Source organism: Macaca thibetana, chromosome 2, assembly GCF_024542745.1.
Source record: "Macaca thibetana thibetana isolate TM-01 chromosome 2, ASM2454274v1, whole genome shotgun sequence".
In the NCBI taxonomy this organism is placed as follows: Eukaryota; Metazoa; Chordata; class Mammalia; order Primates; family Cercopithecidae; genus Macaca; species Macaca thibetana.
The window spans coordinates 87604786-87624088 of record NC_065579.1 but is presented as its reverse complement, the minus strand read 5'-3'; the positions used below and the strand labels follow the sequence as shown (position 1 = coordinate 87624088).

Genomic DNA, 19303 nt, shown 5'->3' with positions numbered 1-19303 from the left:
AAGGTCAAAGAAAATTCAATCTATTTATAAATTACTCCAAAGTGGACCACAATCAAGTGAGGAGGCACTAGGGCCAGTTTCAACAAGGTCTCAATACTAACAATTAGGAGGAGAAGAATTAAGTAAAAAGGAAAGGCCAGGCACAGTGGCTCACGCCTGTGATCCCAGCACTTTGGGAGGCTGAGGCAGGCGGATCACGTGAAGTCAGCAGTTTGAGACCAGCCTGACCAACAAGGAGAAACCCGTCTCTACTAAAGTACAAAAAAATTAGCCAGGTATGGTGGAGCATGCCTGTAATGCCAGCTACTCGGGAGGCTGAGGCAGGAGAATCACTTGAACCTGGGAGGTGGAGGTTGCGATGAGCCAACATCATGCCATTGCACTCTAGCCTGGGCAACAAGAACGAAACTCCGTCTCAAAAAAACAAACAAATAAAAAAAAAATGGAAAAAATATTACTTAGGATTATTGACAATGTGGAAAGTCATGACGAAGGACTACGGCTGAACACAATGATTGATAAGTCTATGTATAGTCTATGTATATTCCCAGGAAGTAGGCTAGGCTTCTTGGATTCTGAAGGTCAATGTAACAAATGTTTCAGGTCAGGCACGGTGGTTCGTGCTTGTAATCCCAGCACTCTGGGAGGCTGAGGTGGGTGGATCACCTGAGGTCAGGAGTTCAAAAATAGCCTGGTCAATATGGCGAAACCTCATCTCTACTAAAAATACAAAAATGAGCTAGGCATGGTAGCACACACCTGTAATCCCAGCTACTCGGGAGGCTGAGGCAGGAGAACTGCCTGAACCCAGGAGGCAGAGGTTGCAGTGAGCCAAAATCACACCACTGCACTCCAGCCGGGGTGACACAGCAAGACTCATCTCAAAAAAAAAAAAAACAAACAAAAAGAAATGTTTCAGATGCAAGGGATTCCATATCGACATAACTTCCCCTCAGACAACAAATATGAGTGGCTGGAAAGAGGAATGCTTACCTCAGAAACTTTTAGAAGACCTGCAGAAGCATAGTAGTTTGCTACAATGCAGGCACGCAGTTTATCCATCATCCTTCTTGCTTCGATCAGTCGCTAAAAACAAATGTTAACTCATTACTTTAAAAAATGGCAATTACAAAAGAGATGTACAAACAATTCACAAAATAAGAAATGTGAATGACTGAAGAAAAAAGCTCAACTTCTCAACTTCTCTAACAATCAAAAGAAAAACAAATAAAAGTGACCTTTTCCATCCATCAGATTCGCAAAGATTTAAAAGAAAGACAAGTGTTGCAATGAATATGTACATTTATATGTGTATATTCACTGAAAAAAATCCACAAAGACGTGAGCACAAGAGCAAAGAGGGATTATCTTTTTTTCAAAAACTTTATTTTTAATTGTTGTGGGGACGCAGTGTACATGTTTATGGGATATGTGAGATATTTTGATAGAGGCATATGATAAATAATCACATCAAGGTAAATGGGATACTCATTACCTCAAGCATTTATCCTTTGTGTTACAAACAATCCAATTTTACTCTTTTAATTATTTTTAAATGTACAATAAGTTATTGTTGACTGTAGTCACCCTGCTGTGCTATCAGAAGATTATCTTTTTGAATGGAATTCCAGGTAACATTTTTTCAATCCTTTCTGCAATTGCATTATTTAAAAAATAGCATTTTTCTCTCCCCAAAACAAGAAAGCTATTTAAAAAAAGCAAAGAGGATAAAGCAAACTATGACTCCATCTCAACAGATTATTTTTCAATCATGTATACATTTTTTTCAAAATAGCTTTGGTGTTTTTTTTCAATTTATCATCATTATACCTGGTCAATGACTTCAATTTCATGTTCCTTATTCTTCATTTCAAGAGCAAACTGTTCCTTGATAATAGTCTCAATCTTCTGCACAGCAGCATCTCGAGCTGTACAAAGAACATAAAATACATCCAAGGCCTAATTAATCAGTGACTGCCTTTACATCAGCAAGCAACAAAAGAAATCCAAGAAATAGTAACTCTAAAGTGGAGAAACCTAGTGGACATCACCTTAACCAAGTGATGAAAAACTGAAACCACTAATATTGGTATAAAGTGATCTCGTGTACTTTCTGGTATTATGCCCTAAAAAGAGCACATCATTCTGTGGTATTCCTGCCAAAAATGCTGAATCTACTCACAAGGAAAGATTAGACAAACTCAAACTGAAAGACATTCTATAAAAATTATTGGCCTATGCTATTTAAATATTAAAGACAAGAAAGACAAGGAAAGGGTTGAGGAGACTGGGAGAGACTAAAGAGATATGACAATTAAATGCCCTGTATGACCTGGACTGGATCCTGGGGGGAGGGAAATAGCTATAAAATACAATACTGGGGACCGGGCATGGTGGCTCGCACCTGTAATCCCAATATTCTGGGAGTGCCAGATGGGTGGATCACCTGAGGTCAGGAGTTTGAGACCAGCCTGGACAACATGGTGAAACCCAGTCTCTACCAAAAATACAAAAATTATCCGGGTGTGGTGTTGTGCACCTGTAAGCCCAGCTACTCGGGAGGCTGAGGCAGGACAATCGCTTGAACTTGGGAGGTAGAGGTTGCAGTGAGCCGAGATCACGCCACTGCACTCCAGCCTGGGTGATACAGCAAAAAAAAAAAAAAAAAAAAAAGACATAAACAAAACAAAATAACATATGCAAAGAGAGGCATCCTACCAAATCTACTTTGAGAAAAATTCTGGTGGGAAAAAAGGTGAGCATTAGACACCAAGAAAAAGAATAGCATATTGTCACTCAGTAGCAGACAAAAAACTGCCCCTGCTTGAATGGGGGTATTTTGGAACTTACATTCAATTTAAACTGAAATTACGATGTTATTAAAACAATCACTTTTCCCTATTCTTGTTTTTATTTTAAAAAGTTATGCCATGTGAAGCTCTTGGGTAATGAATTCAGTTACATAATACTTTGACATTTATTTGGCTTGTTACTGAAAGGAAATGGTATTTCCCCTAAAATTACAGCTGAATGAGGGGGGGAAATTGCAGGGAAATGTTTTCATTATTTGGGATTGGATTTAACAATTTTCCTTCTAGATAGACCTTTTGGGAATATGTAGGACTTCACTGCTCTTACAGAAATAGGAATTTTCTTCACCACTTCCACTCTACAGATCCTATGTGGAACTGCAACATCTGAGCTATAACTTTTTGACGCCTTCTTTACCCTGATAAAAGTATTAACTTAGGTAGATTACTTAAATAAACATTAATGAAGTTCGGTAATAATCTGTTTTAAAAATGTAAATTTAGCAATATTTTTTAGCTTGCTTAAAGACATTCTGAGGAACAACAGACACCCGGTTGATGATTTGCTCTTCAACTACTTATATGATGTTAGGTAAGTAATCTGATGTCTCTGAATCTTAATTTACCCACTGTCAGCTAAGTACAGGGGTTGAACTGGATAGATGTTTCCTAATCTTCCACCATTCATATGCCTTCAAGATACCTGCCACACCTGAGAACCATATGACACATTTAATTAACACAATTAAGCATTTAAAAATAATTTTAGCTTTATCCTTGTAGCTATGAAACTACAAGTCTGATGAATCATTTTTTTCTATACACATTAAAATGTTGCCTACTAAAATTAAAAACCATGTGCCACCTATGACCATCTCACAATTATAGCACACCTTTATACCTATCATAGACTTTATGATTACACCTAACATACAATGATCGCTAAAACTAACAGCTTGTCTCGCTTTCACTGTCTACTTGATCATGTTCCTGCCAGATCTTCTTCCACTTTTTATGGCACACATGGTGTATTACTATTAAACAGACCCCTTAGCTAATCTCTCTCATAAACCCCTTCAAATTACACACAACAGTGGAAATTCATTTCATTCTAGTTCCTATAAGTCTGCTAGCAGAGGCATATGTCAATAAAGAAATAATTTCCTAAGGCAGGTTAATTTCTACCTGAATTCTCAATTGCTTTATGCCGCTTGTTTGGAAGGGCCACAGATACATCCTCGTAATCAGGGTCAGTTTCTTTGATGGTTCGCTTGATTCCAGACATGATGACATTCGGTTCTTCACTGTGAAGCAATAATAAATTAATAATTTTTAATTATTAAGTTAAATAGTTGGGTTGTTAATAAGTAATACTGTATACCAGTACTTACGAATGTTTGTGTATATACAAAATAAATAAATAAATATTACATAATACTGGTACTTGCAACTCTGTGTGTATGTGTATATACACGCATATACATATTTCTTTTAAGACCAAAAGCATAATTTTAAAAGTTTCCACCAAAAAAAAAATCATAATCATCTGTTAACAAGCATCGGTTTCCCCTTCAAGAGAAAATCCTTGAACAAAGTAGCACATTGTTTAGACTTTTCAAAAGGAGCCTGGCTTTCACAGAAGAGCCCTCATAAAGAAAAAAAAGGAACCAGACTTCGATGAAAACATGGTTAGCCCACACAGTGTCTTAGAATTCACTAAGCATTTAGCATATTAGAAGCCATAAGCAACACAGTTAAAGGCTCAATAAATAACTGATTACACAAATCCTTTCTCTGGTACTTAGCAAGTGTCATTATTACTGATCATTATTAAAATAAACACAAATCTATAGACTTATATTAAACTAATTAACAAGTCTGCAATATGGTAAACAAGTCCTAGGTATACAAGTCTTTGAATAAAACAATCTCATTTAAAAAAAAAATATCCCATAAATCCTCTAGACCTTCATTGTCCCAGTACATTAGCCACTAGCCTTATGGGGCTATTTAAATTAAAATTTAAAATTCTGGGCCAGGCGTGGTGGCTCATGCCTGTAATCCCAGCACTTTGAGAAGCAGAAGTGGGTGGATCACGATGACAGGAGTTCGAGACCTGCCTGGCCAATATGGTGAAACCCCGCCTCTACTAAAACTATAAAAATTAGCCAGGCGTAGTGGTGGGCGCCTGTAGTTCCAGCTACTCGGGAGCTGAGGCAGGAGACTGCTCGAACCCCGGAGGCAGCAGTTGCAGTGAGCCGAGATTGCGCCACTGCAGTCCAGTCTGGGCGACAGAGCAAGACTCCATCTCAAAAAAATAAGTGCTCGAGAGTCACCGTGGCTAGTAGCAACTACATTGTTCAGTGTAGATACAAAACATTCACATCACTGCACAAGTTTACTGGATAGTGCTCCTCTTGCAAAATGCTTCATTAAGCACTGATACATATTTCATGAGTCAGTTTCAGAAATATCATCCAGACCAGTGCTGTCCTATAAAAATATAACATGAGCCATATACAGAATTTAAATTTTCTAGCAGCCAGATTTCTGACTGACTGACTGAATGATTGATTGATTTGAGACGTAGTCTCACTCTATTGCCCAGGCTGAAGTGCAATGGTGCAATCTCACTCACAGCAACCTCTGCCTACCGGGTTCAAGCAATTCTCCTGCCTCAGCCTCCTGAGTAGCTAAGATTACAGGCATGCACCACCACACCCAGCTAATTTTTGTAATTTCTGTACAGACAAGGTTTCACCTTGCTGGCCAGGCTAGTCTCAAACTCCTGACCTCATGATCCGCCTGCCTTGGCCTCCCAAAGTTCTGGGATTACAGGTGTGAGCCACTGCACCCAGCCGCAGCCACATTTGAAAAAGTAAAGTGAAATGGGTGAAACTAATTTTAACAATACATTTTACCTAACTGATATATCCAAAATATTATCATCCCAACAATATAATTGATACAAATAAATCAGCAACGAGATTTTACGTTCTTATATTTTTACCAAGTTGTTAAAATCTGGTGTGTATTTTACACTTACAGGACATCTTAATTTGTATTAATGACCAGGCATGGTGGCTCACGCCTGTAATCCCAGCATGTTAGGAAGCTGAGGCAGGCGGATCATTTAGGTCAGGAGTTCCAGACCAACCTGGCCAACATGGTGAAACCCTATCTCTACTAAAAATACAAAAATTTGCTGGATGTGGTGGCGGGCTCCTGTAATCCCAGCTACTCAGGAGGCTGAGGCAGGAGAATCGCTTGAACCGGGGAGGCATAGGGTGCAGTGAGCTGAGATCACGCCACTGCACTCCGGCCTGGGCAATAAGACTGAAACTCTCTCTCTCAAAAAAAAATTATATTAGTATTAGCCATAATCCTAAGGCTCAATAACTACTTGTGGCTGATGGCTCCCTTTCTTCGCAGCCTGGACCTATTGATTACGATAAGGAAACAGGTTCAGGGTAGTTAGATCTTCCCTTACAGTGTTAATCTATGAAAGAGACCAGAATAGCTCTCTGATTTCCAAACCTCTGCTCTACCACTAAGGTAGATTACCTAGCCAAAGGCAGAATTACTGAGGTAACAGCATGTTTTAAAATAAAATTAGGCTGGGTGCGGTAACTCATGCCTGTAATCCCAGCACTCTAGGAGGCTCAGGCAGGTGGATCACTGTAGGTCAGGAGTTCGAGACCAAGCTGGCCAACATGGTGAAACCTCGTCTCTACTGAAAATACAAAAACAAAAACAGACGGACATGGTGGCTCGTGCTGGTAATCCCAGCTACGCAGGAGGCTGAGGCATGAGAATCGTTTGAACCCAGGAGGCAGAGGCTGCAGTGAGCCGAGATCATGCCATTGCATTCCAGTATGGGTGACAAAGCAAGACTCCACCTCAAAACAACAACAACAAAAACAACAACAAAAAACACATACACACACAATTTAAAAGTCCCTCAGCCCTTAATCCAGTTCTTTCACCCATCTCAGAAACAGACTCACTTGATTCAGCTAGGAGAGTGGCTCACTATGTAATGTTACACACGGAAGTCCCACATCTGAGAGAAAACTTTTCCTACAGCTGTTATATGGTGTAATATCATTAACCCTAAAAATAGTCTAAAACCCCCCAGCATTTATAAACATCTTGAATCAAGCCATTTAATGTTTGTTCATATTCATCTGTTACCTGCTATAATTCAGAATATAAATGAATATTTTTGGACAGACCCAGAACCCAACTATTATGTTCTATGTTTAAAGCTTTTAAAAAGTAAAAGTAAGGTATTCTTGTTTCTTCAGCCTTCTCCATTTGGTCTGCAATTAATTTTAGACAGCCTCAGAAAATCTTGGGCTGTTACATAAAGAAGACAACCTTAAAAAATTAAATAAACTTAATTTATTCTTCCTTACTACAGATAGGAATCTAAAAACACTTAATTACACATAAACCTAGAATCAGAGCTGGATATAGCCCAGTAGATACCTAAACTCATCCTTGCACCATCCTATTTCCTCAGTGGGCACCTGTCTTCCACAGTTTGCCAAGAGTCTTATGAGATTATCTACAAATATGAGTCCCAGACCAGCATCATCTTCACTTATCCATTTTACAGACTTCATAGTCTGTATATTCTTATCCCACCTCCCAAGTAATCTCAAGAATAATGGTGGCTCCCACTAAAATGGCTGGGGATCCTTGAGGTTATTTTTATTTTATCCTCACTTAAGGGACTTAAAAAACAAAACAAAACAAAACAAAACCTCTCTTTGACTTTTGCTGTAAAACTGGAAGATGAGGAAGAGAAAAGAGAGGAATTTGGGGGGGGGGGTGGACAGAAAGGAAGAAACCAACAATGAGTTCATTTGTGCTGCCAAGATAATTCATTTTTCATGCAGCCTTTAGAATAAAGCTTTTCTTGTCACATGTGGGCATATATCTGAGCTTCTCATAAACACGTTTAAGAGGATTTAGCTCTGTACTGGGCATTTCAAAATAATCCAGGTCTGCTCTGTCACACAAGAACAACACTGTGTAATGTGTACATGTCACATGCAAGTAAATACTAGCTAGCTAAGACTAGGCACATCTGCTGAGGCATGCTCTCATGCTGATCTAAAACATAAGTGAACGGAATGTGTAACAAATGACCAATGATAATATTGCCTTCTGGACTCTTCTTGTCTGACTTGCAGATTTTATGAAAAGGAAACATGAGCAGTTGTTAGATATGGTCAATTCAACTTTGAAACAAAATGTCCAGCTAATCCTCTTTAGGTTCTGAATCAGCTGAAACTGAAAATACTGAGATGGTACTATGAACTGTTTGGAAAAAAATCTGTTACCATATACAATTTGACTGTGAGGAAGAATTTTCTCTATACTCTGAGACAAAAACTGAACAAGGAAATAAATGTAATGCTGGGACTAAAATAAGACTACCGTCATCCATTTCTCCAATTTAAACTTTTTATCTCATCAAAGCCTCATTACAAAAAGTAAATGTGGGCAAGATGCTGATGCTCAGGCCTGCAATCTCAGCACTTTGGGAGGAAACGGGTGGATCACTTGAGGTTAGGAGTTTGAAACCCGCCTGGCCAACATGGTGAAATCCCGTCTCTACTAAAAACACAAAAATTAGCCGGCTGTGGTAGTGCACGCCTATAGCCCCAGCTACTCCGGAGGCTGAGGCACAAGAATCGCCTGAACCTGCAAGGAGGCAGAGGTTGCAGTGAGCCGAGATCACGCCACTGTACACCAGCCTGGGAGGCAGAGGCTTTGTCTCATAAAAAGAGTAAATGCTGTCAATTTAAATATAGAACATAAATGATTGTTTCCATAAAGAGCACAAGAAAACAAAGCTTTATAGAAGTAAATGCTATCAATTAAAACATATCTTATCCATTCAAATAACATAACCAAGTCTGAGTTTTTGACAAAGGTTAGAAACCAAAAAGAAAACCAAACTTTTTTTTTTTTTTTTGAGACAGAGCCTCACTTCTGTCGCCCAGTCTGGAGTGCAATGGCACGATCTTGGCTCACTGCAACCTCCACCCACCTGGGTTCAAGTGATTCTCCTGCCTCAGCCTCCCGAGTAGCTGGGATGACAGGTGCATGCCACCACGCCCAGCTAATTTTTTGTATTTTTAGTAGAGACGGGGTTTCTCCATGTTGGTCAGGCTGGTCTCGAACTCCTGACCTCAGGTGATCTGCCTGCCTCGGCCTCCCAAAGTGCTGGGATTATAGGCGCATGAGCCACTGTGCCTGGCCTAAACTTTACTTCAAGCTATTCTCCTGCCTCAGGTGTCTGAGTAGCTAGGACTACTGGTGTGTGTCACCACTCTCGGCTAATTTTTTTTTATTTTTAGAAGAGACGAGGTTTCACTATGTTAGCCAGGTTGGTCTCGAACCTCTGACCTTGTGATCCACTCGCCTCGGCCTCCCAATGTGCTGGGATTACAGGTGTGAGCCACCACGCCCAGCCAAAAAAAATTTTTTTAGAGACAGAGTCTCACTCTGCCATCCAGACTGGAGTACAGTGGCACAAGCATAGCTCAATGCAACCTAGGACTCCTGGGCTCAAGTGATTTTCCTGTCTCAGCCTCTCAAGTAGCTGGGACTACAGGTGTGTGCCCATACTTACTAATCTTTTTTTGAAGAGATGGGGGTCTCACTATGTTGCCCAGGGTGGTCTTGAACTCCTAGCCTCAAAAGATCCTCTGGCCTTGGCCTTCCAAAGTGCTGAGATTTGTAAGCCACCACCCCTGGCCCCACACAAAATATTTAATGTTTTATACTTTTTAAAAAACCCCAAGAGAAAAATAATTTTGAAAAGAAAATTATATGATAAAAACCATAAAGATGATGTTAAGGTAGTGACTGGAAACTCGAGGTCTTAGCTCTCGAGTCAGGGAAGATGTAGAACCCTAGAAGCCAGTCCTAGAACTCTACCCTTCTGTTTTGCAAACACATCATTTAAGATGTGGCCAACAACATGGTGAAACCCTGTCTCTACTAAAAATACAAAGATTTGCTGGACATGGTGGCATGTGCCTGTAGTCCCAGCTACTCAGGAGGCTGAGTCAGGAGAATTGCTTGAACCCAGGAGGCAGAGGTTGCAGTGAGCCGAGATCATGCCACTGCACTCCAGCCTGGTGACAAAGCAAGACTCCATCTCATTAAAAAAAAAAAAAAAAAAAAAAAAAAAAAAAGCAGCCAATTCTTGAGAAAGGAGTAAAATACGATAAATTAGACACTTGAAAGATTTGCTGTATATTATATGAGGTATCTTTCCAATAATTCTATGTGCCTCACATCATTTGAATATCAGAACCACTGAACTTTGGGCTCTCACTCAAGACTTTTCCCATCTGGTTTAAAGGTGAGGAGGGGAGGCTGGGCGCGGTGCCTCACGCCTGTAATCTCAGCACTTTGGGAGGCTGAGATGGGCGGATCACGAGGTCAGGAGTTCAAAACCAGCCTGACCAACATGGTGAAACCCCGTCTCTACTAAAAACATAAAAAAATTAGCTGGGCATGGTGGCATGTGCCTGCAATCCCAGTCACTCAGGGCAGGAGAACTGCTTGAACCCAGGAGGCAGAGGCTGCAGTAATCCGAAATTGTACCACTGCACTCCGACCTGGGTAACAGAGTGAGATTTCGTCTCCAAAAAAAAAAAAAAAAAGTGGGGAAGGGGAATCGTACGATCATTTTCCATCTGCTTCCATACAGACGGGCATTCCTAAGATGCTGATAATGATTTTATAGTTCCCGGCCCTGTCCTTTCTACAGTCTTAAAATATATTCTCCTTTGTAAACAAGACAACCAGTGTTCCTTTATTAACATCTGAATAAGACTCTACAATCCATTTTCCATTAGCCAATGAGACATTTCAAAAATGTCTCAAAAATCCAAACCAGAAGAATGGACAAACAAATCATGGTATACTCAATGAACTCTTGATGCAGGCAACAACAGAAATGAACCTCAAAATCATTATGGCAAGCCAAAGAAGGCAAACACAAGAGTACAAGCTAAATTATCCCACTTAAGTTCTAAAACAGACAAATTAAACTATAGTGAAAGAAATGAGAACCATAGTTGGGGGTGTGGTGTTGGGGACTGACTGGAAAGAGGAATGAAGGCTTTTTCTGGAGTGATAGAAATATTTTATTCAGGTTGGGTATTCCTTACCCAAATGCCTGGGACCAGAACTGTTTCAGATTTCATACTGTTTTGGATTTTGGAATATTTGCATATACATAATAAGATATCTTTGGGAAGGAACCCAAATCTGAACATGAAATTCATTTATGCTTCATAAATACACAGAGGTGGATACACAGGTGGATACACAGAGCCTGAAGGTAATTTTATACAACATTTTACATAATTCAAAACATAACACAAAGTTTTGAGTATGTTTTAACTGTGACCAGTGACAAGGTCAGGTGTGAAATTTTCCATTGTGGCATCATGTTGGTGCTTAAGAAGTTTCAGATTTTGGAGATTTAAGATTCAGATTTTTGGATTACTGATGCTCCATCTAACCTTTTTTATTTATTTTTTTTTTTGAGACGGAGTTTCGCTCTTGTTGCCCAGGCTGGAGCGCAATGTCGTGATCTCGGCTCATGGCAACCTCCGCCTCCCAGGTTCAAGCGATTCTCCTGCCTCAGCTTCCCGAGTAGTTGGGACTACAGGCACTCGCCACCATGCCTGGCTAATTTTTTCATATTTTTAGTAGAGATGGGGTTTCACTGTGTTAGCCAGCATGGGCTTGATCTCCTGACCTCGTGATCCGCCCGCCCCAGCCTCCCAAAGTGCTGGGATTACAGGCGTGAGCCACCATGCCCGGCCATAAATGAAGGATTAACTAAAATATCTGCCAAAATATAAATGCCCACAGGGAACATAACTACTACCTTATATTAGTTTTCATCATTAATCTATGTGTTGATATCACTACATCTTCAAAGGCCCTTTAGCTAAATGTTTAAAAGAATGTACAAAGTTATTAAACACAGACACATGCAAACAAAAAGACAGTAGGCAAGGCAATATTAATAACAATTCAAGGCAAAAAAACATGATAAAGATGATATTATTTAAAGGCACAATCACAAAAATACATCTTAAACTATACTTCCAACAATATAGTATCAAAATACATACATACACACAAACAGAAAAAGGAAAGTTTAAGAAATCACACATCTCTATATAAAATTTAAAAGATTAAGACAACATATAAAGATAGATGATAGGCCAGGCATGATGGCTCATGCTTGTAAACCCAGCACTTTGGGAAGTTGAGGCAGGTGACTCACTTGAGCTCAAGAGTTCAAGAACAGCCTGGGCAACACGGCGAAACCCCGTCTCTACAAACAATACAAAAATTAGTTAGGAGTAGTGGCAAGCGCCTGTACTCCCAGCTACTTGGGCAGCTGAGGTAGGAGGATTGCTTGAGCCCAGGAGATGGAGCCTGCAGTAAGCTGAGATCACGCCATTGCACCTCCAGCCTGGGTGACAGAGCCAGACCCTGTCTCAAAAAAAACAAACACACACTACAAAAAAGATGATACAGATACATATCTGGTAGTTAACAAGCCAGATTTAACAAATACACACAACTCTGAACCCAACAGAAAAAAATCTTTTAAAAATATCTATGAAAGTTCATTAAGGTCAGATGCAGTGGCTCATGCCTGTAATCCCAGCATTTTGGGAGTCCGAGGCAGGTGGATCACTTGAGTCTGAGGGAGGCAGTTTGAAACCAGCCTGGCCAATGTGGTAAAACCCCCTCTCTACTAAAAATACAAGAATTAGCTGGGCATGGTGGTGGATACCTATAATCCCAGCTACTTGCGAGGCTGAGGCAGGAGAACTGCTTGAACCCAGGAGGTGGAGGCTGCAGTGAGCCAAGATCACGCCACTGCACTCCAGCCTGGGCAACAGAGTGAGACTCTATCTCAAAAAAAAAGTTCATAAAATGTAAAGCATATAATAAGATATGAAGAAAGTCTCAATTACTGCAAAATGTAGAAATATTACAGCCACATTCTGATCTTAATAAAAATTTATATTAACTCACCATTATATGGAAAATAAGACACTCTTCTAATAACTCATGACTCAAAGAAGAAATTAAAAGTAAAATAACAAACTATTTAAAAACTAACAATGTTGAGAACACAGTATCTCCAAACCTATGGAAATGTGGTCAAAAGTCACCATCAGAGGAAAATGGCAGACCAGCTTTCACTGCAAATACACATACAAATCCAATCCAGCAGGGTATTCAAAGCATAATGCATCATAACCAGAAAGTTTTATTGCCAGCAACAGAAAAAGAAACAAGCAGAATTAACAAAGGCTAAATCCTAAAACCAAAGATCCAGAATGAAGGTGATTTGTACTACACAAGCCGACTGTTGGAGCTTTAGAAAGCTTTTTTTTTTTTTTTTAGATGGAGTCTCACTCTGTTGCCCAGGCTGGATTGCAGTGACGCAGTATTGGCTCACTGCAACCTCTGCCTCCCAGGTTCAAGTGATTCTCCTGCCTCAGTCTCCTGAGTAGCTGGGACTACAGGCACCTGCCACCACACCTGGCTAATTTTTTTTTTTTTTTTTACTAGAGACAGGGTTTCGCCATGTTGGCCAGGCTGGTCTTGAACTCCTGACCTCAGGTGATCCGCCTGCTTCAGCCTCCCAAAGTGCTGGGATTATAAGCATGAGCCACCACGCCTGGCCCCTTTAGGTATATTTTAATGAAACTGACTTTCAATAATCCAAATACATATGATCCACTTCATGAATTCTATTTTGAAAACTAAATATGGCAGCAGCTTCACCCCAACACCATCCATGCTTCCCAAAGACTGTTCAATGTACACTCTAAGAATACATATTCATTTTAATATTATACTGAGAAAATCATTAGGCATGCAGAAGCCCTATAAAAAGAACCAAAATGTGTATTTCAATGTCAATTTAAATTTCTCCACTTATTTAAACACTACTCATAACACTGTCACCTCCCATTGATACAAAGAACTGAAAAAATAAAATACACCTGACCGTCTTTCCCAAATTATGCTCACTTTATAACAGAAGCAATAAGAAGTTATCTATTAGGTTGGTGCAAAAGTAAAAACCACACCTACTTTTGCACCAACCTATGTTAAAGGAAAGACTCAGACCAAGGGAACTCTAGGAGAGAGAAGATTCTGTTCTGATTCTAGCCAGAGTTAGTACTGACAAAAAAAAAAAAAAAAAAAAAAAAAAAGGCCGGGTGCGGTGGCTCAAGCCTGTAATCCCAGCACTTTGGGAGGCCGAGATGGGCGGATCACGAGGTCAGGAGATTGAGACCATCCTGGCTAACACGGTGAAACCCCGTCTCTACTAAGAAATACAAAAAATAGCCGGGCGAGGTGGCAGCGCCTGTAGTCCCAGCTACTCGGGAGGCTGAGGCAGGAGAATGGCGTGAACCCAGGAGGCGGAGCTTGCAGTGAGCTGAGATCCGGCCACTGCACTCCAGCCTGGGCGACAGCGCGAGACTCCGTCTCAAAAAAAAAAAAAAAAAAAAAAAAAAAATTGCTATGCTAATTATTCTAAGTCAGGTCTGACACACAAAACCTTTTGAATATGTTCCCATTTGTTGGCTAACATATCACTTTTTCTTTAACTCATCTGGTATCCAAAACAAAAACAGGTCTTTATGTAAAAATAATCACAATTTTATACTGGACCTGAATGGTGAGAAGGACTGATATGATGTGGGACATTTCTAATATGACATGTAAAGAGCTGAGCAAAAGACAGCTGAGCTCAAAAACACTGTCTCATTATTTCAGTCTTACATATTTCCAGGTCAAAAACATCAACTTTCCTATAAATAAAACGGCTTTAAGACTACACAATTTGCTAATATGGTCAGCCCCCAGAATCCATTCTGGCCAGCACTCTGTCTACAACCTTGCAAACTAGCACACAGAAGAGTGTAGGATAAAACAGCTCTTCTAAATTATCCATGCCACTGCTTCTATCCATTAATGCACCTGGACAGCTGACTTTAGGTAACTTTTATCATTCCTTTTTTTTTTTTTTTTTTTGAGACAGTCTTGCTCTGTCACCCAGGCTGGAGTGCAGTGGCGCAATCTCGGCTCACTGCAACCTCTGCCTCCCGGGTGCAAGAAATTCTCCTGTCTCAGTCTCCCGAGTAACTAGGGCTACAGGCGCACACCACCACGCCTGGCTAATTGTTTTGTATTTTTAGCAGAGACGGGGTTTCACCATATTGGTCAGGCTGGTCTCAAACTCCTGACCTCTGGTGATCCACCCACCTCAGCCTCCCAAAGTGCTGGGATTACAGGCCTAAGCCACCAAGCCCAGCCACTTCTACCATTCCTTTACCCCACCGGTTCAACATACTTTTTCTGGAAGAATGAGGCATGTGGGATGTTTAAGGGTTTTGAGATTTTTAAGGTAAATTCTTTTTTTTTTTAATTTTTTGAGACAGAGTCTCACTGTTGCCCAGGCTGGAGTGCAATGGCACAATCTTGGCTCACTGCAACCTCTGCCTCCCGTGTTCAAGTGATTCTCCAGCCTCAGACTCCCAAGTAGCTGGGATTACAGGCACACACCACCACACCCAGCTAATTTTTGTATTTTTAGTAGAGATGGGGTTTCACCACGTTGACCAGGCTGGTCGCGAACTCTCGACCTCAGATGATCCGCCCGCCTCGGCCTCCCAAAATGCTGGGACTACAGGTATGAGCCACCGCGCCTGGCCTGAAGCAGACTGTTTCCATATTGTCTGTCCTGCGGTAGTTAGGGGGGGAAAAAAGCTTTCAAAGGCTGGAGTTTACTTCATGGATGAGTTGGAATTTGATTCTTGAAGGATGAAGAGCATTTCAGTAAGCGGAGAAGGTAGAGGTGAAATATGAGCCCACTGGAAAGTAATTGTAAGATGTTCAGGCATGTGAACTTTGATGACTGCAGCCATGGAGAGGTAGAACTAGTTCTAGGCAAGGGCTGTTTATCCTGCTTGTCTGAGGAGTGACCTGTGGGGGAACCTGTTAAGTGGCTGTAAGGAAAGCTGAGGGTGAGGAGAATGCAGTGGGGAGGCACTTCAACTTTACCCACAGTGCTTTTAATGGCGATTGTTATGTATTTTGTTTTCAAGTTTTAATTTGAGAGTGTGGATACACTTTTTTAATTGAAATATAATTCACATAACTTAAAACGTACTGTTTTAGGCCAGGCGTGGTGGCTCATGTGTCTGTAATCCCAGCACTTTGGAAGGCCAAAGCAGGACTGCTTGAACCCAGGAGTTTAAGACCGGCCTGGACAACATAGGGAGACCTTGTCTCTACTGAAAAATAAAAAGAAAAAAATTAGCTGGGCATGGTGGTGTGTACCTGTAGTCCCAGCTACTTGGTAGGCTGAGGGGGGAGGATCACTTGAGCCCAGGAGTTCAAGGCTGCAATGACCTATGGTTGCATCACTGCACTCCAGCCTGGGCAACAGAGACAGATCCTGTCTCAAAAAACATATATATTGACCAGCCGGGCCCGGTGGCTCAAGCCTGTAATCCCAGCACTTTGGGAGGCCAAGGCAGACAGATCACGAGGTCAGAAGATCGAGATCATCCTGGCTAACATGGTGAAACCCCATCGCTAATAAAAATACAAAAAAAAAAAAGAGCCAGGCATGGTGGTGGGTGCCTGTAGTCCCAGCTACTCAGGAGGCTGAGGCAGAAAAAGCCGTGAACCCAGGAGGCGGAGCTTGCAGTGAGTCGAGATAGTGTCACCGCACTCCAGCCTGGGCGACAGAGCAAGACTCCATTTCAAAAAAAAAAAAAAATATATATATATATAGACACACACACACACCACTTAAAAGTGTGCAATTCAGTGGATTTCAATATATTCACAAAGTTGCACAACAATCACCACTACCTACTTCCATAATGTTTTCATCACTCCAAAAAGCAACCGCTTACCTCTTAAGTGTCACTCTCAATTCTCCTCTCCCTTCAACCTCTGGCAACTACTTTTTGTGTCGATAAACTTGCCTGTTTCTGGACATTTCGTATAAATAGAATCATACAGCACGTGGCTTTTTGTATCCGCCTTTTTTTTTTTTTTGAGACGAAGTCTCCCCCTGTCGTCAAGGCTGGAGTGCAGTGGCGCGATCTCCACTCGCTGCAACCTCCACCTCCTGGGTTCAAGCAATTCCCCTGCCTCAGCCTCCCAAGTAGCTGGGATCACCGGCCTGGGCAACAGACTGAGATTCTGTCTCCAAAAAAAAAAAAACAAAGAAAAAGAAAAAATCTGCTTCATAAGTCTTGTTCTCTGTGAGAAAACTGCATCAACTCCCACCATCTACTTTCTATCATGATAGAAAACAGACTGAAAGCAGAGCAGGACCAAAGGCAGGGAGATGTGGAACAATCCAAGAACGTGGCAACGAACATTCAAGTAAAAATCCATGGTTGATGAGAAGAGGACAGGACCAACTATTTCTGAGAATCTATCCTAAGGAAATACGGAGCAATGTACATCATACGTGGGCTGCACTCAGAGATCTACAACGTAATGTTAGTTCTCCTCTTCCTATGGATTTTATAATAAAAAATAACCCACCGCAAACTATCATGCATCCGCTGAATGAACATGAAGCATTGGAAACTGAAAAACATGTGGGGAGAGCTCTGAATGCTGTATGTCAAGCTACCTATTTTTAATATCTAAAGAACCTTTGACAATCAATTAGGAAATAACAAAAGATGCCAGAGAACAAGAAAAGAAATTCGCAAATAGCCAATAAATGTGAAAAAAATGTTCAAACATACTAGTAATCAATAAATGAAAAAAACACAAGACATCATTTTTCATCGATCCAGTTTAGTTTTGGCGCAGATGGAAATAGGGGCACTTTTTTTCTAATTTGCACTCATTAGTTTCATTTCCTCACATTCCATTAAACTATTCTAGTCTGGTTCCCACCTTCCACTTCCAGAACTATGGACAGGAAGACCAATGACCAAAACCAATGACCTCCGTGTTGCCAAATCCAATTGACAACTTTAATGAACATCTCAGAAGCCCTGATAAAAGGACCAATTCAACATCTTCCAGAAATACCTCTTTTGGCTGCCATGATACCAGCTTTTTCTCCTACCTCACTTGCTGTTTCCTGTGTCCTTTCCTCAACCTTCTTCCTCTGCCAGACCTAGAGGTATTTGAGTGTCTGAGCCCCTTTCACTTCTTCACTCTTCCCCTCAGTGATCTCACACAGCACCATACCTTTGAATGTCATCTATGTACTGATCACTCCAATTTTTTTTTTTTTTTTTTAAGAGACGGTGTCCTGCCTTGTAGCCAAGGCTGGTCTAGAACTTCTGGGCTCAAGCGACCTGCCTCGGCCTCCCAAAGTGCTGGGATTACATGTGTGAGCACTGCGCCCAGCCACTCCGATTTTTATCTCTAGCTCTAGCCTCTCTCTTCCTTGAGTTCCAGCCCTCTACATCCAACTGCCTCAACACACCGACTTCATAACTAATAGGCATCTAAAATTTAATACATCCAAAATAGATTTCGATATTTTTCCCACCTCAAATTTCTCTCTTCCATTCTTCATCTCAGTAAACGGCACCACCATTCACTCAGGTGCTCAAAACAAAAATCAAAAAAGCAAAGACTCCCACCATTCCCTCACCAATTCATTTCCAAGTCTTGTTCATTCTACCTTCAAAACACTTAAAAATCTGTTTACACTTCCCCATCTCCCTGCCATGGGCCTAGTCTAAGCTACTGCAAAGACCACAGTAACTGACCTCGTAGGTTCCTCCCCAGCCCTCTTCCTCTACATAGCAGTCGGATTATGCTACTCGCCTTCTCAAAACCTTCAAAGGTTTCCCGGAAAAACTAAACTCCTAATCAGAGCATCATCTGCCCTATCTTTTAAAGAGTATACACAAACAGGAATATACATCCAAGGGTAATATCTCTAGACCGTAAAACTGCGGGCATTTTTCTCTTGCTTTGCTTGTATTTTTAAATTTTTCTACGCTGAATACTCTCTACTCATTAAGGGGAAATGATATTGCTGAATACTATATGATATTATGGCGCATTTTGTACCTGTGAGCGAGAAATGGAAAACGTGGGTCAACTCTGTAACTGCTGAAGGCTTAGATGAAAATACTAGCAAACATCAAACTAAAAAAATGATGTGTCAGGCCTATAAGATCGCTGATGGCATTTCTCTTTCTCTGCTTTCCATTTCTTAACATAATCACATTCATGATGGGGAGAACCTCATTGTCTTCTGCAGTCTGGCCACAGCCCTCCAAGCCAGCCTTTCCTGCGGGAGTCCTCACTTTCCGAGGCTTCCACTCCGCCCCGCACTGCCCGCAGCTCCGGCGCGTTGGCCCCGGCCCCCTCCCTGGAACCCCAAAGCCTCTCTAACCCCTCCCCTCCAT

General features: G+C 41.1%; 1 protein-coding gene across 10 annotated transcripts in view; it reads right to left on the bottom strand.

The window, feature by feature from the left end:
• Positions 1-19303, bottom strand: part of LOC126948402 (kelch-like protein 24) — a 172850-nt gene that overhangs the window by 87399 nt on the left and 66148 nt on the right. For 9 of the 10 annotated variants that reach the window (XM_050780153.1, XM_050780155.1, XM_050780154.1 and 6 more), the window contains 3 exons: positions 3996-4114; positions 1831-1928; positions 994-1086 (listed from right to left, as the gene is read on the bottom strand). In XM_050780153.1, coding sequence (XP_050636110.1) covers positions 994-1086; positions 1831-1928; positions 3996-4114 — 310 coding nt within the window. Of the gene's footprint in view, positions 1-993; positions 1087-1830; positions 1929-3995; positions 4115-16819; positions 19219-19303 lie in introns of those variants that run through there. The other variant, XM_050780162.1, reaches the window with a different exon arrangement.